At 55.4% G+C, this 19,396-nt stretch overlaps 1 protein-coding gene across 4 annotated transcripts in view; it reads right to left on the reverse strand.

Annotated features, from left to right (window-relative positions):
- The window catches only part of GRIK1 (glutamate ionotropic receptor kainate type subunit 1), a 225,449-nt gene that overhangs the window by 88,955 nt on the left and 117,098 nt on the right, over positions 1 to 19,396 (reverse strand). For all 4 annotated transcript variants that reach the window (XM_054575889.1, XM_054575872.1, XM_054575880.1 and 1 more), the window contains exons 2-3: positions 8,011 to 8,178; positions 4,112 to 4,369 (exon numbers count right to left, since the gene is read on the reverse strand). In XM_054575889.1, the coding sequence (XP_054431864.1) occupies positions 4,112 to 4,369; positions 8,011 to 8,178 (426 nt within the window). The remainder of the gene's footprint in view (positions 1 to 4,111; positions 4,370 to 8,010; positions 8,179 to 19,396) is intronic.

Genomic DNA, 19,396 nt, shown 5'->3' on the forward strand with positions numbered 1-19,396 from the left:
CTCATGCACTCTTAGTTCTCCCAGCTGTCTCTTCGCCCGTCGGGGGCCGCCACGCCGTCCCCGGGGCCTGGCCAAGAGGCTCCAAGCCCTTGACTCCCGGCCCCCGCCCCGCCTCCCCCGCCCCCCACCCAGCTCCACATTCAAACGTTCCCAGAATCGACCCTTTCTCATCCTTGGTTGCTTTCACCTCCCTCTCTTGCTTTGATTTCTCTGGGACCTGCATTTACCCATCTCCCTGTGTGATCAGTGCGCCAGCCTGACCGTGGGGCCCCTGTGCTGAAGGCTGCCCGGGGCCCCCCATTTCCTGCGGAGCCCCCAGGCTCGGCCAGGCTCTGCTCCCGGGCTGCCCCCTGCCCTCCTCCTCTGCGTCTGATCTGGCCTCGCAGGCTTCCGCTTTGGTAAATGAGGTCCATGGAGACGTCATGCTTTTCACATCACCTGGAGCTGCTTTGTGCCACCGCAGCCGAGTGACTCAGCCCCGTGGCCCCGGAGCTGAAGTCACCCACCACCCAGCCTTGAGAGAAGGGTATTCGCTGAGCCTTGTTCTAGGGACAGGGCTGTGGCTGCACGTCGTCACTGGCCTCGGCCTTGAGGAGCGGCAGCCGCTGACACCCCCACGCCGCCACCAGCCAGCGCCCCGCGTCCTGGCCCCTGAGGAGCGTGTGGGAAGCCAGGCCGGGCTCCCGTGGGGCTCCCGTGGGGCTCCGGGGTGGCCAGCGGGCAGCGCTTGCTCGGTGTCCGGGCCCCCGCAGGACGGAGGAACCTGAGGGACGTAGGCAACTGAAGGAGAACATCCAGGCCAGAGACAGAGACGAAGGGAGACAAAACCGTTCCCCGTCGGAGCTCCCGAGGGTCCTCTGACGCTCGCCTTCTGGGGGCCGGGTCCTGCCTGCCAGTGACCAGCGGACTGACGCCCGTCCTTGGAGATGCGCACGAGCCCCCACGGACTTCACGGGGAGTCCCGGGCCGCCGGCGCTGTGTGCCCGGTGGGAGCGGCGCCCGGTGGGCGGCACAGTGGAGCACGCCTGAGTCCCCGCTCTCCTTCGGGTCCCTGTCTCCTTCTCACGGCTCAGTAATCGCTGCAGCCGAAGCCCTGAGCCGAGCAGCTGAAACCACTCAAAGCCAAAGGTGTCTGCTTTTATTGATCCTGGGCGACCTGTTTACTCTCTGGGCTGCAATTTAACTGCTCAATTGATTACTCACTTACATTTTTAAGGTCTTTGTGGGCAAAGTCATTTTAACATGAATCATCTCAAACTTAATGGGCAACCTACAAGCTCATGTTGGGTTTTCAATTTCAGCAGGTATTTCTGAGCAGCAGGCGAACTTAACAGAAGGGGATCTCAGGTTCCTGTACCGGGCGATTGAGATGACAGCTCGCTCGCTCTCCTGGGCCCAACGGCCATCGCTTACGGGGCCCCCCGGCCGCCGGAGCTGTGACGAGGGACACCCGCTTCTGTGTCGTGTCTGCACAAGTTATGTTTTGCCTAAAAATAAGGGGGAGACCTAAAAAATAGGATATACTTATAAAAACTGTACTTATATGTTTAAACTTCAGTCACCTTCCAAGTCCTCTCCATCTGATGCAATACACCTATTGAGATGTTTTCTCCACGGCTCAGAACAGTTTGTGAACTTGTCGATTTTGAGGCCTTTTAGTGCTTCTGCCATTTCTGGTTTCACCTCTTCCACATCAGCAAAACATTTCCCTTTGAGGACTTCTTTCATCCGGGGAAACAAAAAAAATAAGTCACTTGGAGCGAGATGGGGTGATTAGGGAGGGTGGGGCTGGGGGGCCATGCTGTTTTTGGTCAAAACCTGCTGAGCACTCAGCCGCTGTGGGCAGGTGCGCGCGTCAGTCCCCCGTCATGAAATGGCAAATGCGTTGAGTCTTCAAAAAAAAAAAAAAAAAAAAACCATACTCACTGAGGCCAAACGCAGCCTCTCACCACAACACCAGCTGGTGCGCTGATGCAGATGGGGTCCCAGGACACTCACCATGTGGAGGAGGCTGGACTACAAGGGGTCCTCCCTCGTAAAATTTGGAATCTAAGGCAGCTGTGCTCCCACTTCCGGTTGCGCCGCTTGCTGAGTAAAACCCAGGAGTCCCAATGTTGTTTGTTGGTTTGCGTTCCTCTCCGATGGCCCCGCTTTGCTGGAGAAGCGGAGGCGGTGAGCGAGGGGGCCCTGCAGCGCCCCCTGGTGGCGGGGAACGCACGGTTTGGGTGGCGCCCGGGCCCGGCCACACTCGCTGGCAGCGGCAGTTCTCAGGGCCTCGCCTGTGCTGGGCGGCCGTTAGGCCGCGTCCTTCCCTCCCCGTGGGCAGGGGACGCTCCCCGGATGTGACACCCCCGGGGCCCCCTTTCCCAGGGGGGCTGCTTTTAATGTGACTACAAATAACGTACCGGCTACCTTCCCTCTTCCCTGAAAGGAGACGACGGGAGAAGAAACACGTGCATGCGTATTTCTGGCCAGAACAGGCTCTTTTCCTGACCGTTGGAAACAGAGCCGGAGCTGGTGCCCGAGGGAGGGAGGCCCAGCTCGTCCGCCAGGGAGGCGGCGGCGCGGGCGCTCGGTGGCGGGGGTGGAGAAATGGGCTGTTACACAGTTTAGTGTGCTTTGCTTGATTCATTTTCACTGGTAATTCTATTAATCTTACTACCAAATGTGTATGTTAAAGAATGGAGCTAGTCTCAGTGCTGGAGAAACATACCCAGAAAGTAAATGCAGCCGCCCCTTGGTGTCCGAGGGGGTGGCTCAGGGCCCGGAACACCCCGCCCTGCGGCCGCCGCAGCCCCTGCTGCGAAGGGGCGTGGGCGCCGCGCCCCCGGCCCTGTGCCTCCGCGGCTCCCGGGGCGGCTCTCCACCCGCGCCTGCTGGATCCTGCAGCAAAGCCCAAGATGCGGGGGCCGACCGCATATTTATTTAAAAAAATCTGCCTGTACGAGACCGGATGTTTCAGACTCTCTGGCGTTTAAGGGTCAAGAGTGACACCGGCCCTCCCAGGCCTCACGGAGCACTTGCCTGCGCGCCAGGGCCGTGCCGGCAGCCGGTTACAGACGCGATGGCCAGGAGTGCTCTGCTTTAGCAACCCCTGCCTGTGTGCGGCTGTGCTGGGAAAGTGGCGGGGAGCCCCGCAGGGCGTGGCAGGTGCCCGGGGAAGCGGGAGAAGCATCCAGAGCCGGGGCCAGCCCGAGACAACTGGGGGGCGGGGCGGGTTGGGGCGAGGGAGCTGCCACAGGCCTTGGAGGCCAAGGGGCCCGACTGGGCTGTGTGGACGTAGGAGATTCGCCAGCACGCGCCCCCCCCCCCCCAGTACCGGGGGGACTCGGCCCCACAAACCTCAGCCTGTGACCAGAGGCCCCCGGGAAGGTGCCATGAAAGGGAACTTCAAGTCGGGGAGGGTCGGAAAAACGTCTGGCCGGAGCAGGGGCCAGACCACACTCTGTCCTTCACCCTAAAATAAGCAGGGGGAGCAACGAAAGCTTCATCCAGGGCTCGTCACCTGCGGCCACGCTCCTTCCCGCCAGACGGGCAGCTTTACCGACACAGCCTCCAACGGCGGCGCCCGTCCCCTGCCCGGGGGCTGCACGTGGCCCAGGACGGCGGTGAACGTGGCCCAATGCAAAATTGTAAGTTTACTTAAAACATGATGAGATTTTTTGTGATTACGTGTTGCGATGCATTTAATGTGTGGCCCAAGACACCTCTTGTTCCAGGGCAGCCCAGAGATGCCATGAGGCTGGCCCCCCCGGCGGTAACTGGAACCCTCTTTGTTAACCTACTTGAGAAACTTTAGACACATAGGCAGCCAGCTATCAAGTCGGAATCACACTCCGCGGTCGTTTTCAAACTTTCTCTGCGTTAGTTAAGGAACAGCGTCCAGGCCCTGTCCTGACAGAGGTGGATCCATGCAATGCCACCTTCAACATTCTGACTGGGCAACAATATACATCGAAAAGGTGGCATTTCTCAAAACATCCTCCTCAGATGGGCGATGAGAAATGAACCCCCACAAGGGCCTGGTGTGGGCTGGCCAGGGCGCTGCTGTACTAGGGCACCCCATCGGCCCCCGTCCCCCGCCCTCGCCCCGCGTGCCAGGCAAGCGTACCTGTGCTGTCCTCGTAGACCACAGTCACGGCCCTCCAGCCGAAGTAGAGCACCAGGTCCAGCACCGCGCGGCTGATGGCTGCGGCGTCCGGGTGCAGGTTGACGTGGAAGGGGCCGCGGCTGTCCGCCGCGGGGGGCCGCCAGCGCGTGTGCACGTGGGGCACCTGCAGCGCGTTGCACACCGACTGCACGGCGCTGGCCGAGGAGCTGTGCGCCGGACCCAGCAGTGCGGCAACGCCCAGGGCCAGCTGGTCGCAGGCTGCACCCCGACCGGGTTGGGGGGGCGCGGGCGGGACAAGGGGGGGAGAGAGAGCGCGAGAGAGAGAGAGCTGTGAGTCTCCTTCCTTTTCCTCCCTCGCACCCGCGCGCTCAGCCCAGCGTCCAGCCCCCCGAGGTGCTAGGTGCTGACGGTGGAAGGAGGGGCTTGTCAGAGGCACCTCCAGGCCAGGCCCACCGATCGCGGGGACGCTGGCCACGGGCGTCCCTGGGTCACAGGAGACAGAGTGCGGAGCCCGGCAGGGGACCCCGCGGTGGCCAGCGCGCCATGGGAAGGGGCCGGGCCGAGGCAGGGCGCCCTGGGAGCTGGAGGCACGGGGCCACTGTGGGCGGCGGCGGCTGCTGGAACCGCCGTCAACCCCAGGGTGGCCCTGATGCTGGCCCGTGACCGAATAAGGGAACAGCGCGGCAGATGGGGCGTCGGGAGGCCCGGTCCCACCGCAGGTCCCAGCCGCTGTGCAGCCTGGCCGACCCCCGTCAACGTGTGGGTAAGAGTTAGCTCAACACCGCTTTTCTCAGCGTAGGATCACGCACACTGAGAAGGTGTAGGCTCTTTAGAAGAGTGAGGAAGAAAAGGCAGGCCGTGTAATTCCATCGTCTTGGGGGTAAATTTTTTTGGCGTTCTGGTTTATAAGAACAAACAATCATTGCATAGACAGAGTCCCCGCGCCGCCTCCGTATTTAACACTGACTTGAACACGAGGCCTGTCCCTAGTCACTGCGAATCCTTCAACGGTCTCCGTTAGCACCTGGAGGGCAGCCCACGCGGGCAACCAGCTCCTGCCTCACTGCTGCCTCGGAAGAGCCTGCTGCTGTTGCGCTGGCTGCTGCGAGTGGCTTTAGAGCCGCTCTCTCGGTTCTTGTGTTCCCTCTCCGTCTTACGTGCTTCCTTAGAGGAGGCAACTGACTGAGGTGAAAGGGTGTCGATATTTTTAAGTTCCTTGCTACAAATCGGTCAAATCCCCTTCCCGGAGGGTTGGGGGCATCATCTTCCACGGCCATTGCAAATTGTGCCTGTTCGTCTTAGGCTGATATAAATTTGGGCTGGTGTTATGTATAAACTTAAAAGCATTTCTGATTTCTACATTAATGCTAGTTTAAAGGAATTTGAAACTGCTGAGAGATCATTGAATATTTCAATAAAAATGTACAAAAATTTATACATGAAACTTAGTATGTATGGAGATGCCATTCTATTAATAAAAGTAAGTAGAAAAACTGTACTGCTTTGTCAGAATCATCTAACTCCATTTAGAGAGAAAAATCAACAAAGGCGACTGGAGAGCCGTTCCCCAGGCACCTGCGCCCAGGCCCCGGCGGCCCGGCCCTCAGCGCTGCAGGTGTGACCCCCGCTGTCCGCAGAGGGTCCTTTCCTGGGGCTGCCTCTTGGGCCGTGGGCTGAGGTTCCTGCCGGTGCTCAGCCCTGGGAGGCTAAATCAACCCTCCCGAACTCCTTGTGCTGGCAAATTACTAGTTTTAAGCAGCCTTGGGGGCGTTTAATTTACAAGTGCTGGCAGGTGCTTCCGATCACAAAGAAAGCTTTCAGTTTCATGTGGGTTGAAGTATAATTGTTAAGTGTGGCTGGCTTTCTGGGGTGTTTACTCAATGATGCATGTGTGTGTGCGCGTGCGTGTGTGTAAGAGAGACAGAGTCAAGGGAGAGAAATTTAACCCACAGAGACAATTTATGTAAAGGTGTCTTGTAGACTTAAAAATGCTTTTTAAGTATAAAGTTTTATTGTGTGTTTATAGACAACTCTGATCCATATATTGGGTTGGCCAAAAAGTCGGTTTAGTTTTTCCTGTAAAATAAAAGACAAGTTTTTCATTTTCACCAATAACTTTATTGATTTGGGTATTTTGAATATGTTGGCTGTCTCCCGCTATTGGCTTCTAGTGGAGAGAGGCCAGAGGTGCTGCTAAACATCTTCCAATGCACGAAACAGTCCACAGCAAAGAATTATTTGGCCAAAATGTCAATAGTACCAAGAAACTTTGCAAACCATTTTTGACATGTTCAGTCACAGCACCTTCTCCATACACTGCGAAAATCTTTTTCTTTTGTGTATCTGTTGCATTTTTACCTTTCTTGACATAATAAAGCATAATACACCAAAAATGTGTATCTTCTTTCATCTTCAACATTAAAATGTTTGCACGAAAATTCATCAATTCTGATAAGTTTTTCTTTAAGTGCAGGCTGACGTGACAGCTGTCACAATACAGTCTAACAAAATTGTTTTGAATGAAGTTAAAGAGAACTAAGTGCTACTAGAGCCATTGTACGGAAAAAACTAAATGAACTTTTTGGCCAACATCATAGTATATGCAACTCTATCTTTAAAAGAAAATATTATTAAGGTCATGCCACGGACAGAAAAAAAGTCATACTGTTTCTTTTCCTCTTTGCTTTAAGGAAAGCAAGTTTTTTGTTTGTAAGAAACACAAACCCTCTTTCAGAAGCACATGTTAGGTGGACACGTCCGGCTGGGGTAATTCTCCGTGGGAACAGCAGGTGTTTGGCTGCCTGGAAACCGGCCTGCACGTGGCCATCGCTGTAGCCGGTTGGTCTGGGTGTCCTGTTTCTCTGAGACGAAGAGCTGCCCTGCCCCGGGCGGTGAGCAGCCTCTGCTTCCACACGCGGCGCAGCGTCTTGGCGCGCTCTGGCCAGAGGCAGGGCCCGCGGCCTCCACACAACACACGGGGTCCGGCCGCAGGAGCGCCCCCGTGAGCGTGGTTGGCAGGGCCGTCAGTCACACGGGGGTGATGACTTGTCGCCGGAGTGTGAACACCTCACCTACGATGCCACAGGGTGTGCTCGAGCGTGCTCTGGTCACATCACAGAACGACATGCTTATGATTCGTAATAAGGAGTTTGTAATAAAAAAGGGGGCGTTGTTTGTGCTGGGCCCTGTGGGTCGCTTTTCCGGGAACTTTCCTGTTCAGAGGCAGGAGAGTCAAATGGGCACATGCAGAGATTGTTCTTGCCGGTTTAATCTTTAAAAATTTAATTCTGACTCTGACTAATCTGTTTCCATAGTGGCTGCCTGTCCACAGCTGGCGGCTGCAGGGAGCATGCCGGCCCTCGACTCAGAGTATTCGGCTTTCTCTCTATTTTTATTGTGTGATTCCATTTATGGTTTTTTCCCTACTTTTACCTTTTTTTCTGAGGTGTAATTGACATCTAACACTAATATCAGTTTCTAGTGTGCAACACAATGGTTCAGTGTTTGTGACCTTCGTATGTCTGTGATCTTATGGAAAGGGGTTAAAGGAAAAGCCCGGAAGACGTGGAGTAAGCGCAGTGGTTGGCATTCAGGTGTGGATCAGATGTGTCGTGGGCGTTTCCTCGTGCTCAGTGGAGACCACCAGGTGCGAAGTCTCATTCGATGGTGCTGCCAGGTTCACGGTGACGTCTCAGCCTTGGGAGGGAACGCAGATGCAGCCTGACATTTTCCATGCGCTGCCACGCGCACTGTCTCACAGAGGGGCGGGCCTCGCAGGGCCAGCGGACGCGGCCCATCAGGGCGGGCAGAGACTCCCTGGGCCTGTTAGTGCAAGGGTAGGTGACCCACACAGTGGACTTGTCCCCCAGAGAAGCTCCAGGAAGCGCGAGAAGACTTACCTCTGCGCGAGGCCTCGAAACTGTCAAACAGGCTGACCCGCTGGATGTCGTAGGTCAGCGTGGTGTTGGGCATCAGGGTCCGGTTTCTGTTAACGCTGGTGACTGCGAACTTGAACGCCAACTCCTCCACATTAACAGGCTCGTTTTCCAAGGTTTCAAAAATCCCTCCTGCAGAAGCAAAAGAGATGCGTGAGTGGCATTAGTCACATCAGAAGAAGAACAAAGAATTCAAACAAAGGCCGAACACAATACATGAAGCAACATCAGAACAGACCCCAAGGCCGGTGTGAAAAGTTAAGCTCATCAGCCTGTGTGACGTGCAGATAAATGGGTCCAATTTCACATGTGAGCTCACGATTTCACCCCAATGCTGGGCTGCGTGACCCCTCCCAGATGGCAAAGCTCTGCTGAACGGTTAGTGGTGCGGCGAGTGTGACTGGCACTGCGGTGGCCTGAGGCTTCCTGCAGGGCACACAGGGATCGCACGGGGGCTGACACGGACGTGACGCGAGCTGCGTCCTGAGGGGGAAGCCCCTTGAACTCAGAAGCAGACGTTCTGGACTGAGGAGGGATCGTGCGGAGAGCCGGGCGGCGTCACAGCGAGACACGCGCCGGGAGTTTCTGGAGTGAACACGTCCTTCTGTTCTTGGTGGCTCAGAATCCTGGGGTCACATTCTAATACTTCCCAAAGTGCATGGGATGAGTCAAAGGCCTTTTTCGTTTGTCATTTTGTTTTGTTTGCTTTCGGAAACCCCTTGGTCCTGCTCAGAAGCATCTAGTCTCTGGCAAAGTTCCCCCACTGAACAAGAACACCTGAACGAGGCCTCTTGTATCTTAGACGCGAGAATCTCCTCACAGGCCAAATACAAAACACCAGCACTTAACGCCTCATCGGAGAGACCAGTTGTGAATTTGCCTGACACGGTGGAGGGTGGAGGCTACGTAAGCATCACAGCGCCTCTGTAAGAGCTGTCCAGGGCGATCAGCAGAACCAGCGTGCGGCAGAGGCCTTTAACTTATGCCTCGATTGGCCGATCGCCCCAGTTTCCTTGGGAAAAACCACCAGTCGGCGTCCGTGGAGTGTGGGGGCCGCTATTTGCGCCCTCCTCACCAAGTGCGCCGCCTGCAGGCTCACCCAGTCTAGAGCAGGCAGATTTCAACGCACCGAGGGCTCTCTGCTCAGCAAACAGCAGAAACAGAAAAAACTGGAAATCAGAAGTGAACACCCACAGGCCAAGGTGTGGTCCACATGGGCTCGTTCTTAGAATGAGAACCCCAGTGGGCAGAGTCGAATGCAAAGGGATGACTTTGGTCCTGCTTGGAAAGAATAGTAAAGTAATACGTATGTATAATTTTTAAGTTAACGCTATTTTTTTTGGTGCTATTTTCTGCTCAAATGACTTTACTAACTAACCCACTGCCGTTGTCAGGCTGGGGAAGCGCAGGTGGGCCCTGAGCTGTTCCGGATCCTTTGGGAAACGTCCCTGCCTTTCGCGGGCTGATGGCGGGAGACGTCTGTGAGGGGTCACTCCCGTGACCCGAGAGGCTGCCATCGGACACTACGGGCTAACCCGTGGACTCACAGTGGGCGTTTATTGTGAAATTGACATCAGAAAAATTTTGTCCCGAAGGGACTTTTTTCCCTCTCTCAGACAGTGGTAAGCAGGTCTGTGGGAGGGTGGTCTTTCCATTTTAACAGAACCGTTCGGGGTTGCTCAGCAGTGAGGTGACAGGCTCACGCCACAGACGCTTGGGCCCCATAAGAAGGTGGACGTGAGGTGAGGTTTACTGACTCGGAGCTGGGGCGACCCCAGCTCGCGGTTGGGCAGGTGCTGGGCTCCCGCAGCCGGGATTTGCTCTGCTCATCTCCCGAGTGCGTGGTGGGAGCCCTGAGATGACAGACTGTGTCCTACTCAGAGTCACTGTCCTGATGGGACAGAAGTGTCCTCGGAGGCTCAGCCTGGGCCGTGCAGGGAAGGGCCCACTGCGGGCTCCAGTGGGAGCCCACGGGCCTGAGGGGGAGGCTGGAGAGGCTGCAGGGCCTGCGTGGTGGGCGGTGGCCCGCCCGTCTCCTCTCCTCTCTGCGCCGAAGGCTGGGTGCGGGAGTGGGGAGGCCTGTCCCACTCACTCAGAACCCAAGGCCTCGTCCGGCCGCGGGAGTCAGCTTTGACACACAGATGCAGGCGAAGGCAGGTTCTTGGCACTGGACATGCGAAGTAGGCTTATTCCTGCGCTGCTGCGCACTCTGTGCCATGTCTCCTTCCACGCGGACAGCGGCAGGCCTGCCTTCGCAGCGAGTGAGCCCTGAGAACTCAGCGCCCCCAGGACGAGCCCGACCTTGCCGGCAGGATGAGCCCACGGGAGGGAGTGGCACGTCGCCCGACCATGTGCAGCGGCCTCAGCCTCGTCCGGTGCCATGCGCCACGTGGCTGCCTTTGCGTAGAGCAGAGCAGGTCCTGAGTCCAGGGAGCATCAAGGGTCTTACTATGTGCTTCGCCCATGTGTCGGTGAACTCTGCGATTCCGGGGCGAGTTTCTTTCCTTCACCAAACAAGCATTAAAAACGGCGTCGTTAGCTCGGCACCCGCCACGTGCTCCTTTTTTCCTCGGAGAGGCTGCTGGTAAGTTCCAGAAGCTGTTGTGAGGCAGGGCCCCGAGAGGGCAGGCAGGGGCCACGAGGCGGGTCAGGGAGCACCAGTAATGGCACACGGAGTCCCGTGTGCATCCGTCGCCTCAGATGTTGCAAACTTATAAATGCCTCCCCACTTTGTAAATTTGCTAAAGTGTTTGTGTATTTACTTCTCCATGTAGCTTTGGCTGCCTTTCATGCTTCTCAATGTGTTTTTGCATTTTTGTTACTTCATAGATGTTTTAAAAACATATATTATTTCAAGGTTTCTTTAAATATCTTTTTTCTAATCTGAAGGAAAGCAGCTCAAGTACATTATTAAAAATTTGGAAAATGTGGAAAAAGAACAAATAATAATTTAAAATTCTGCCACTCAGAATTAATATCAAGGTTTAGGTGTACTTTCCTCCAATCTTTTATTTTTTTGCAATATGTAGATCTATATCAGAATTGTAGTGCATATAAACTGTAATTTTGTGCTCCTTATCTTAGAGGCTTTTTCTATCTTAATAAACATAGTTACAAAAATCTAATTTTAGTGTATAATATTTCATCTCAAGAAATAAGTTTGTTTAGATAACTCTAATTCTTTGCTATCAAAAAATAATACTTCAATGAACGCATCTTTATAAAAAAAAAATCCTATTTACCCATCATCGTATTTCCTGAATTCTTTTATATGAAGTTCAGGGTTTAAGTAATAATGTTCATCATTAAAGAACTTGACGCTTGTTACCCAGTCATCCCCGAGAAACACTGACATCAAACTTGGGGACCTTGGCTGTAGAGAACATTTCATGAATTCAACCCCAAAGGCAAGGAGAGTGAAGGCAAAAATAAACGAATGGGCCTGTATCAAACCCAAAAGCTTCTGCAGAGCCAGAGAGACCAGCAACAAAAGGAAGGCAACCCGCCCCCAGGAGGCGATGTTTGCTAGCAGCAGCTCCAACAAGGGGCTGACACCCATGCGATGTAAAGAATTCGTACAACTCAACGCCAAACCAACAAACAACCCAGTTACCAAATGGGCAAAGGACCTGAACAGACGCCTCTCCAAGAGGCCTCGCCAGCACCAACACTTGCAACGTGGAGGGCGTCTCTGCTCAGCGACTCGGGGCCCCCATCCGGATTGCTGGGCTTCCAGAGCTGGACACGGGCGTGAGGTCGCCGGGCAGCCAACAGCCTGAGCGGCAGCGGCAACCTTCCTGGGACGAGGTGGCGGCCTGCGGACAGCGCTGGGCAGTGCCCGGAGCCGGGGTGCACCCGATGGAGCCCGTTCTCCCCACGCGGGAGCTGCAGGGCGCCTGAGCCAGGCGAGCCCAAGGGCAAGAGAAACGGCCAAACACACAGCTCCCGATAAGCGCTTCTTATGGCTCCGACTCTAATTCCCACCGAGCTCCCTTACGAATGAATCTCTCTGTCCCTCAGGCTGTGAGCTCTTGCGTGAGGCTGGTGACCCAGGACAGCGACCGTCAGAGTCATGGTGACGCTGAGTGGCTGGAAGTGTTCTGTCAGCATTTCTTCCAAGGCGTAACCTTCTCTGAGGATGAATTAGATATTTCATTATTTTTGTTAGAATTCAGACTCAGCTTGTTGGGGAGCAAGAGACAGTTAGCAGTAATTGGCCACTGGATGGATTCCTAAATGAGCCTTGGAAACATGCCCTGGGGGTCGGAAGGGCCCCTCCTCCGGGCCTGCCGAGGCGGCGCCTGGGCTGGGGCACGTCCGCGGGAAGAAGCCCAGAAGGAAGGCGGTGAGGGCTGCGTCCCTAAAGATGGCACGCGCAGGACCTGAGGGACATCGCCGGCGCCCTTGCCCCAGACCTCGGGCCCTGTCGAGTAGACCTGACTTTGGAGGCATGGGAGTGGGTGCAAAGGTCATGCCTTCGGGCCAGAATTTATGTTTCAAAGGTTTGTAATTGCTCTTCCTCGATCCAGGTGGAACTTCCAATGACAGCGTATTTTATGGAGTCTTTCAGCGTCATTCCCTCAACACTCCAGTGGCTGCTCCCTCAGCCTGTTGTAAGGGCCTGCGGAGCGGGGGGCCCAGGCAGCGGGGAGGCCCCTGCTCTCCCTCGCCGCCCAGCACCGGATCTGCGCCTGCACGCGGGCAGCCTCCCTGGACCGACCCGAGGGCTCGCTGGGCAGCTGCTGCAGGACGCACCACGTGCACCCCGCGGGGACGGCCAGGGGTGGGGGGCTCCCCGTCGCGGAGGAAGGTCGCGAAGGGCCAGGTGGCAGGAGGGCCCATTCGGAGGCGCTGGGCTCTGCGTGAGGGAGACCGTTTCCTAACCCAGGGCACCGGCCCAGGGAGCCAGGATCGGCTGACTCGCTCTGTGCTCTGAAGGTGTAGGCGGGGCCGGGGCAGGTTTATAGTGGTTCATGCAGAAAATCATACAATAACCAATAAGGACAAATACAGGAATAAACTGTGTTTCGTGTACTCCCAACTGGAAACCCACTTTTGCCCCACCCTGTGTGACACTGATGAATGAAACTAATGGTGACACAGATAAATGGAAGCATCTGCTGTGTTTGTGGACAGGAAGAATTAATGTCCTCAAAATGTTCATACTACCCAAAGCAGTCTGCAAATTCAGCACAATCCCATTAAAATACCAACGTCATGTCTCAAAGAATCCTAAAATTTGTAAGGAACCCCAGAAGAGCTGCACTAGCAAAAGCAATCTCGAAAAAGAACAGAGCTGGAGTGGTCGCACTCCCTGATTTCCGACTACGCTACAAAACTGTAGTCAATACCGCATGGCCCCCGCGTGAAAACGGACTTCAGAGGAGCAGAGCAGAGAGCCCGTGAGGACACCCGCCCACGAGGTCAATTAATCCTGATGAAGGAGCCAGAACTAGACAGTGGAGAACAGACACTTTCTCGAATACGCGGTGCTTGGAAAATGGGGCCAGTATCTTACACCATTTACAAAAATCAGTTCTTAATGTATTTAAAACTTGAACATAAGATCTGAATCACAGAACCTCTAGAAGAACATATAGGCAGCTGGCTCTTCGACACGTCTTAGCAACACAGAGGGTCCAGCAGAAGAAACACTATTGCGTGTGGCTGGTGGGGCAGTGAATGCCTCACACGAGATGGACAGCAGTTTGAACACTTCACCCAGAATGACATAGGGTGTTCTTGCGTGTGACTTTTTCATGTTACAGAACTACATGCTTATGATTTTGCAATAAAAGACTTGGTATAGTTACCAGGGCATAAACAAGGGGCGTTATTTGTGCCAGGCCCTGTGTTTCTGAACCAGTTTCTTCAGGGCTAAGTGAAAATGAATACACGGACAACATCAAACTAAGACGCGTTTGCCAGCAAGGGAAGCCTTCACAGACCGCGGGCCACCTGCTGGGTGGGAGAAGATACTTGCAACTCACACATTCCCTAAGGCGTTAATATTAAAATATTGAAATGACATACACTGCTTAATATCAAAAAGCCCAACCCAATTAAAAAGTGGGCAGAGGACTCATGTACACATTTTTCCAAAGAATACAGGTGACCAGCAGGCATATGAAAGATGCCCAGCATCATCAATCATCAGAGAGATGCAAATTAAAAGCACAGTGAGATACCACCTCACGCGGGTCAGAATGGCCACCATCAATGAATCAGCAAACAAGTGCTGGCGAGGATGCAGAGAAAGGGGACCCTCCTGCACTGTGGGTGGGAACGCAGGCTGGCACAGCCACTGTGGACACCAGTATGGAATTTCCTCAAAAAATTAAAAATAGAACTATCATGTGACCCAGTGATTCCACCTCTAGATATTTATCCGAAGGAAACAAAACCACCACTTCAAAGAGAGAGACGCAGCCCTGTTTATTGCAGTGTTACTTACAGTAACCAAGATACGAAAGCAGCCTGAGTGGCAGCAGGATGGGTGAACCCGTGTCCCGAGTTTACGATGTGGAACGTGACTCGGCCGTGACCAGACTGGGCCCTGGACCTAGAGGGCGCCAAGCTGAGTGACGCCCAGGAGCGCACACTGCACGGCTTCACTTGCACATGAAACGTAAAAACAAAATGAACAAAACAAAACAGGAACAGCCTCAGAGAAACCAGAAGAAACTGGCCGTCCCCAGAAGGGGAAGGGGCTGAGAGGCCCCACTTCCGTTCAGAAACTGCGTCCTGGGGGTGACGACAGCGTGAGCAGCAGGCAGGACAGTGGCCGCAATTTCACGGTAACAGGTGGTGACTAGGCCTGCGAAGGCCACTCCATTATGTCCATAAATACCAAGTCACCCTAAGGCACGCCTGAAACCAAGAGGACCTTCTGCATCAGTTACGCATCAAAGATAAACACACAGAAACATGGAAGGAACACACTCTGAGGGAACTCTCTGCTGTGATGGAAACGTTTGTCATTTGCGGGAGTCGGAAGAGCGTGTAGGATTTTCCAAACTCGTGGAAATGAACAGGTCACATCTGTGCTCTAAAAAAAGGGTCAACAGGGAAGGCAAGAGTCCTAAACTTCGGGGATTTTCCATCAAAAAAGTAACCCTTTTGCGCTTTAGAGAACAGTTTATACCTTCCTATTGGTCAGTTTTTACATTTTTTGTAGGAGTACAGCTTTTCCAAATTCAGGACTGTGTTCTTTCAGAACCTAAACTACACAGGCTTGCAGTGCTCAGTGAGCCTCACGCAGGAGGCTGAGAGCCAGGCCCGGCGCGGTTCCTCCCCGCGGCCGCGCGGCGCGTGGCCCCAGGCGTCCGGTGAGTCCACAGGCCCTTTGACAACAGCCCCCACGCGGGGGCTCTGCTCCCCTGCGGCGCCATTCCCGGCCTCCGCGGGGTCCGGCCGAGCCGAGACAGGGATTTCCCGAAGGACCAGTCGGCATAATTCTCATCTCAGGACCTCTAGGCAGCTTGTCCCTCTCGTTTTGAAGAAAAGGTCGCCCATCTGCATCTCCTTACATCGTGTGTTGTCCGGCCCAGGGCCGGTTTCAGGGATACGGGCCGGGGGCTCGTCGTATCAGGAGGCCAGCTCTGGACTTGCGCTCTCATTTTGAAGATGCTTTTCAGTCGGAAAGACGCCCGGGCTGCCGCGGACCTCGTCGTGACATGGACGCGCCGGTTTCTACGTCGGGCTCGTCTGGTCGGGCGCCGCCGCTGTGCAGGAAGCGGGAGTAAACCCTTCATCCCGGCAACAAACAGACTCCCTGCGGTGGCCCGTCAGACGCCAGCCCCGTTACTCAAAACGCTTAGGTCATTACATGCAAATATGATTTTTGTTTCTTGAAACAGCGTGTACATATTTTTCAGATAATTCCTGTTTCCCTCCCGGATAAAACACAGCGTCTCCGAGGCTGAGTTGTTCCAGGCGGCGGCCAAGGGCCGCGCGGCGCTTCCTTCTGCGCAGGCGACGCCGGAGCGCCTTCCCGTCGGGCACTGCGCGGGGCGTGGCCACCGAGCGGACCCAGCGCAGAGCGGCCGCGACTCGCGAGCCGGCGCGGACTGGACTGAACGCTCCCCCTCAGGCCGAGCTGCCGGCGGCCAGGGGGTTGCGGACCGCGCGAGCTTCCGCGGCGTGAGGGTGGCGGCCCCGGCAGCCGGGCCCCCGGACGGCGCCCCCGCCCCCCGCGCCCGGACGGCCTCGTCCGGCTCCGGAGCGTCTCCGTGGGAGACCCCCGCTGTCCGGGCGACGCGGGCCCCGGCACCGTCGCTGGAATTCCCGTCCCACCGATAGGACGAGGGCAGCAGCCTCCTGATCGTGTCAGGGGTCTGGGAAGAATAAACGCCCAGAGCTGCGGTTGACAGAATGTTAGGAAATTGGATTATACAGGCTTTTTAATTTATTCTTCATATCGCTCTCAATTTAAAACTTTCTTCACCTAACACCAGTTACTCGGTGAGATATTTTTATGTATTTACTTGCGAAAATGCATAATTTCGATATTTTCCACTTCAAATGAAAACATAAATCCTATTCCTTCCTTTAATTTTGAAATTTGACGATGCCAGTGCGTTCTTCCACAAGCTCGTTATTAGCTGACGGAATTTTATGGTCTTTGAAGAGGTGCCTGGTATAGAATCGTAACCATTAAATTTATTAATAGTATTTATTTTCTAAGAAGAATGTTATTTAATTTTTCATTGTGTTTTGCAAACTTGGTAAGCGATTGGCTTTTCTTTTTCTCATCAGAGGTTTTAGAATAATTTTTCTCAAGGTTCTAAGATGGTCCGGATCAGGGGTGTGAGGAAGGGAAAGGTGTTAAAATGCAAAAGCAGATGAACCGCTTCCTGGAACCGACGCGTGAGAAGCGCAGACACGCACCGTCGGTTTTCACTCCCCGTCGGCGTCGGGGAAGCGGGACCCGCCGTCCCGCAGGTCAGGCACCGCGCCCACCCCGCAGCGCGCTCGCCCACCATGCGCCGGGGCCGCGGGCGGCGCCGCTGGATTTCGGGCGCTGCGGAGCGGGCAGTGCGGGTGCCCCGGTCCGTCTCCCCGCTTTTTTGCACCTGCAGGGCTGTTCCGCTCTCGCTGCGCCCAGCGGAGCTTTTTCCAACAGCTCCCACTGAGGGAGCTGCCCTTCGTTCTTAGCATCGGCGTGTAAATTCAAGTAGACGTTGGGACAACGGTTGGTGTCACAGGTGTTCTTCCTCGCTTTCCACACACGGACCGACATACTGAGCTAGAACAACGGCCTGGCAGCGGTGCCCTGTAGTGTGACGGGCTGTGCCCGCTCGCAGAGCCGCATGTCCCCAACCTTCCTGAGACCGGCTCAGCCCGGCCAGCAGAACATGGCTCTCCCACCAGCGGGCCCTCTCCCGCCCAGTCGGTGCCGGAGCCCGGGCCATTAACTGGCTTAGTCCCCCCGCACAAAGTCAGTCAAGGTGGTGTTTCAAGGTCCACAATTTTGCCACCACCTCATTTTTATGGTGTGGAAAATTATAATTGCACTAATTACCTGTGAAAAGTGCCGACATCACCGGCTGGCACCTCCCAGTGTGCCGGCGAGAGTTCGGTCAGGCGGCTAAGAGCTGAGTTTGGGGGCAGCCACCCCTCTGGAGGACCCGCTGAGGACTGAGCTCTGTGCTCTCGGCATTGTTAGGGACCCCTGAAGCTTGCAGCGGAGACAAGCTGCACCCCGCGAGGTTAAATGACACAAGGCCTGCGTGTCCTTTAGCCAGAAGCCCGGCTCGACAACCAAATATGGCGGGAGAGAGGTTGTGTGACGGCGCTGACGTCTTTGTAAAGGACACATCCGTTTTCGAAGGCTGCGTCTCCTCAGCAGTGATGTAAACACACGGAGCTCACGCTGATGACTAGATCCTTTCCGAGTGGCGTGTGACAGTCGGATCGGAGGGCAGACCGGCTCTGCTTCCCACGCAGGACGCATCCCTCTTGGGGGCGGTTCACGTTCGTGCTCCCTGGTAGCATGTGTCTTCTCAGTACCTCTCTTCTCTTGGTCGGGTGTCCTCTGTGTTCTCCCAAAGGCCCTTTAAAGCAGAAACTTGGCACCTATTATTTCATTCCGTTTTCATGCTGTTCGGTGATTCTTCATGGAATTCAGTGAAGTTCCTTTACGAAACCCCCTAATCCTTGGCCACGTTCTCAGAGAGCCTGACATGTGGGATGTTTCTACTATTAACGACACCTTGTTCCAGAGCCTGCTCAGCCCACGCCCTGGACGTGCGCTCACCGGACGCCCAGGCACCTGCAGGAGACGCAGGGTGGGTGACCGTGTGCGGTGGCCATTCGATGAGCAGGAGGAAGCCACGGCCTGGGGCCACCGCCAGCGCAGCGAGGAGGAGCGGCTGGCACTCGGCACCCGCGACACGTTGCATCTCCTGTGTAAGGAGCACTGGTTGACAGGGTGGCGCCGCCTTCTGAGGGAAGAGGTCCTGTCGCTCCCCGTGTTTCACATTGTCAAACTTCCGGGTGTCTCCTCGGCAACATCGCTGGGTGACTGCTCTCATCGGGGCTTCTGTGGCCGGTGAGGCGCGCACACACTGGCCTTGAGCAGTGCACGGGGGGGGGGGGGCAGGGACAGTACGCACTGAGGCCATGGGAGGGTGCAGCCCGGCCTGCACCCGGCCCGCCTCCCCACACGATTCAGGTGGAGACATGGAGCCGCCACCAGCCGGGCCGTGAGGCACAGCGCTTTAGCACTGCGGCCACACCGTCTGAAGCTTTGTTTAATGTCCATAAAACTGCCCTGACGCGGAGAGCAAACTGTAATAGCCTATAATTACCATGTGCGTGAAGCATGCCTCTTGGCCCATTACAAAGCCATAGTTGCAGCCTCAGGGTCATAAACCAGGAGAACAAAACTTGGGGACTTCAAAATAAAAGTGCAGCTTTGGTGGCTGCACTGTCCGGCACATGCTTGTGTCTCTGCGGTGGCTGCTTTGTCTGGCTCCGAGGAGCAGGCCCTGGGCGGGTGTCTGGTTTCCAGACTTTCCCTAAGGAGCCTTAGAGCTGGTGCGGTAATATCTTTCCGAGGGAGACTGGACGCCTGTCGGGGGGGGGGGGGGCAGCCGGCTCTCGGGCAGGAGGGTGGTTATTACTCAAACGTGTCAGAAGCGGGGACGGGGGAGGAAGGCTCTGTGCTTCGCCCCTTACCCAGCCCCCAGAGCGAAACTTACAGCGGACAGCAGTTAGGATTTATGGTTGCTCTCCACAGATGTTTATCGGTGCCTGTCACGTGACAGTTTCCCAGGCTCTGGGGCCGCGCGAGGGGGTGAAGCCAGGCCCCTCTTTCAGGAACCGCGGACCACGGGCTGCTGGAGGC

This window comes from Pteronotus mesoamericanus, unplaced genomic scaffold (genome assembly GCF_021234165.1).
Source record: "Pteronotus mesoamericanus isolate MK-2021 breed Mesoamerican mustached bat unplaced genomic scaffold, CSHL_Meso_final contig_116, whole genome shotgun sequence".
Taxonomy (NCBI): Eukaryota; Metazoa; Chordata; class Mammalia; order Chiroptera; family Mormoopidae; genus Pteronotus; species Pteronotus mesoamericanus.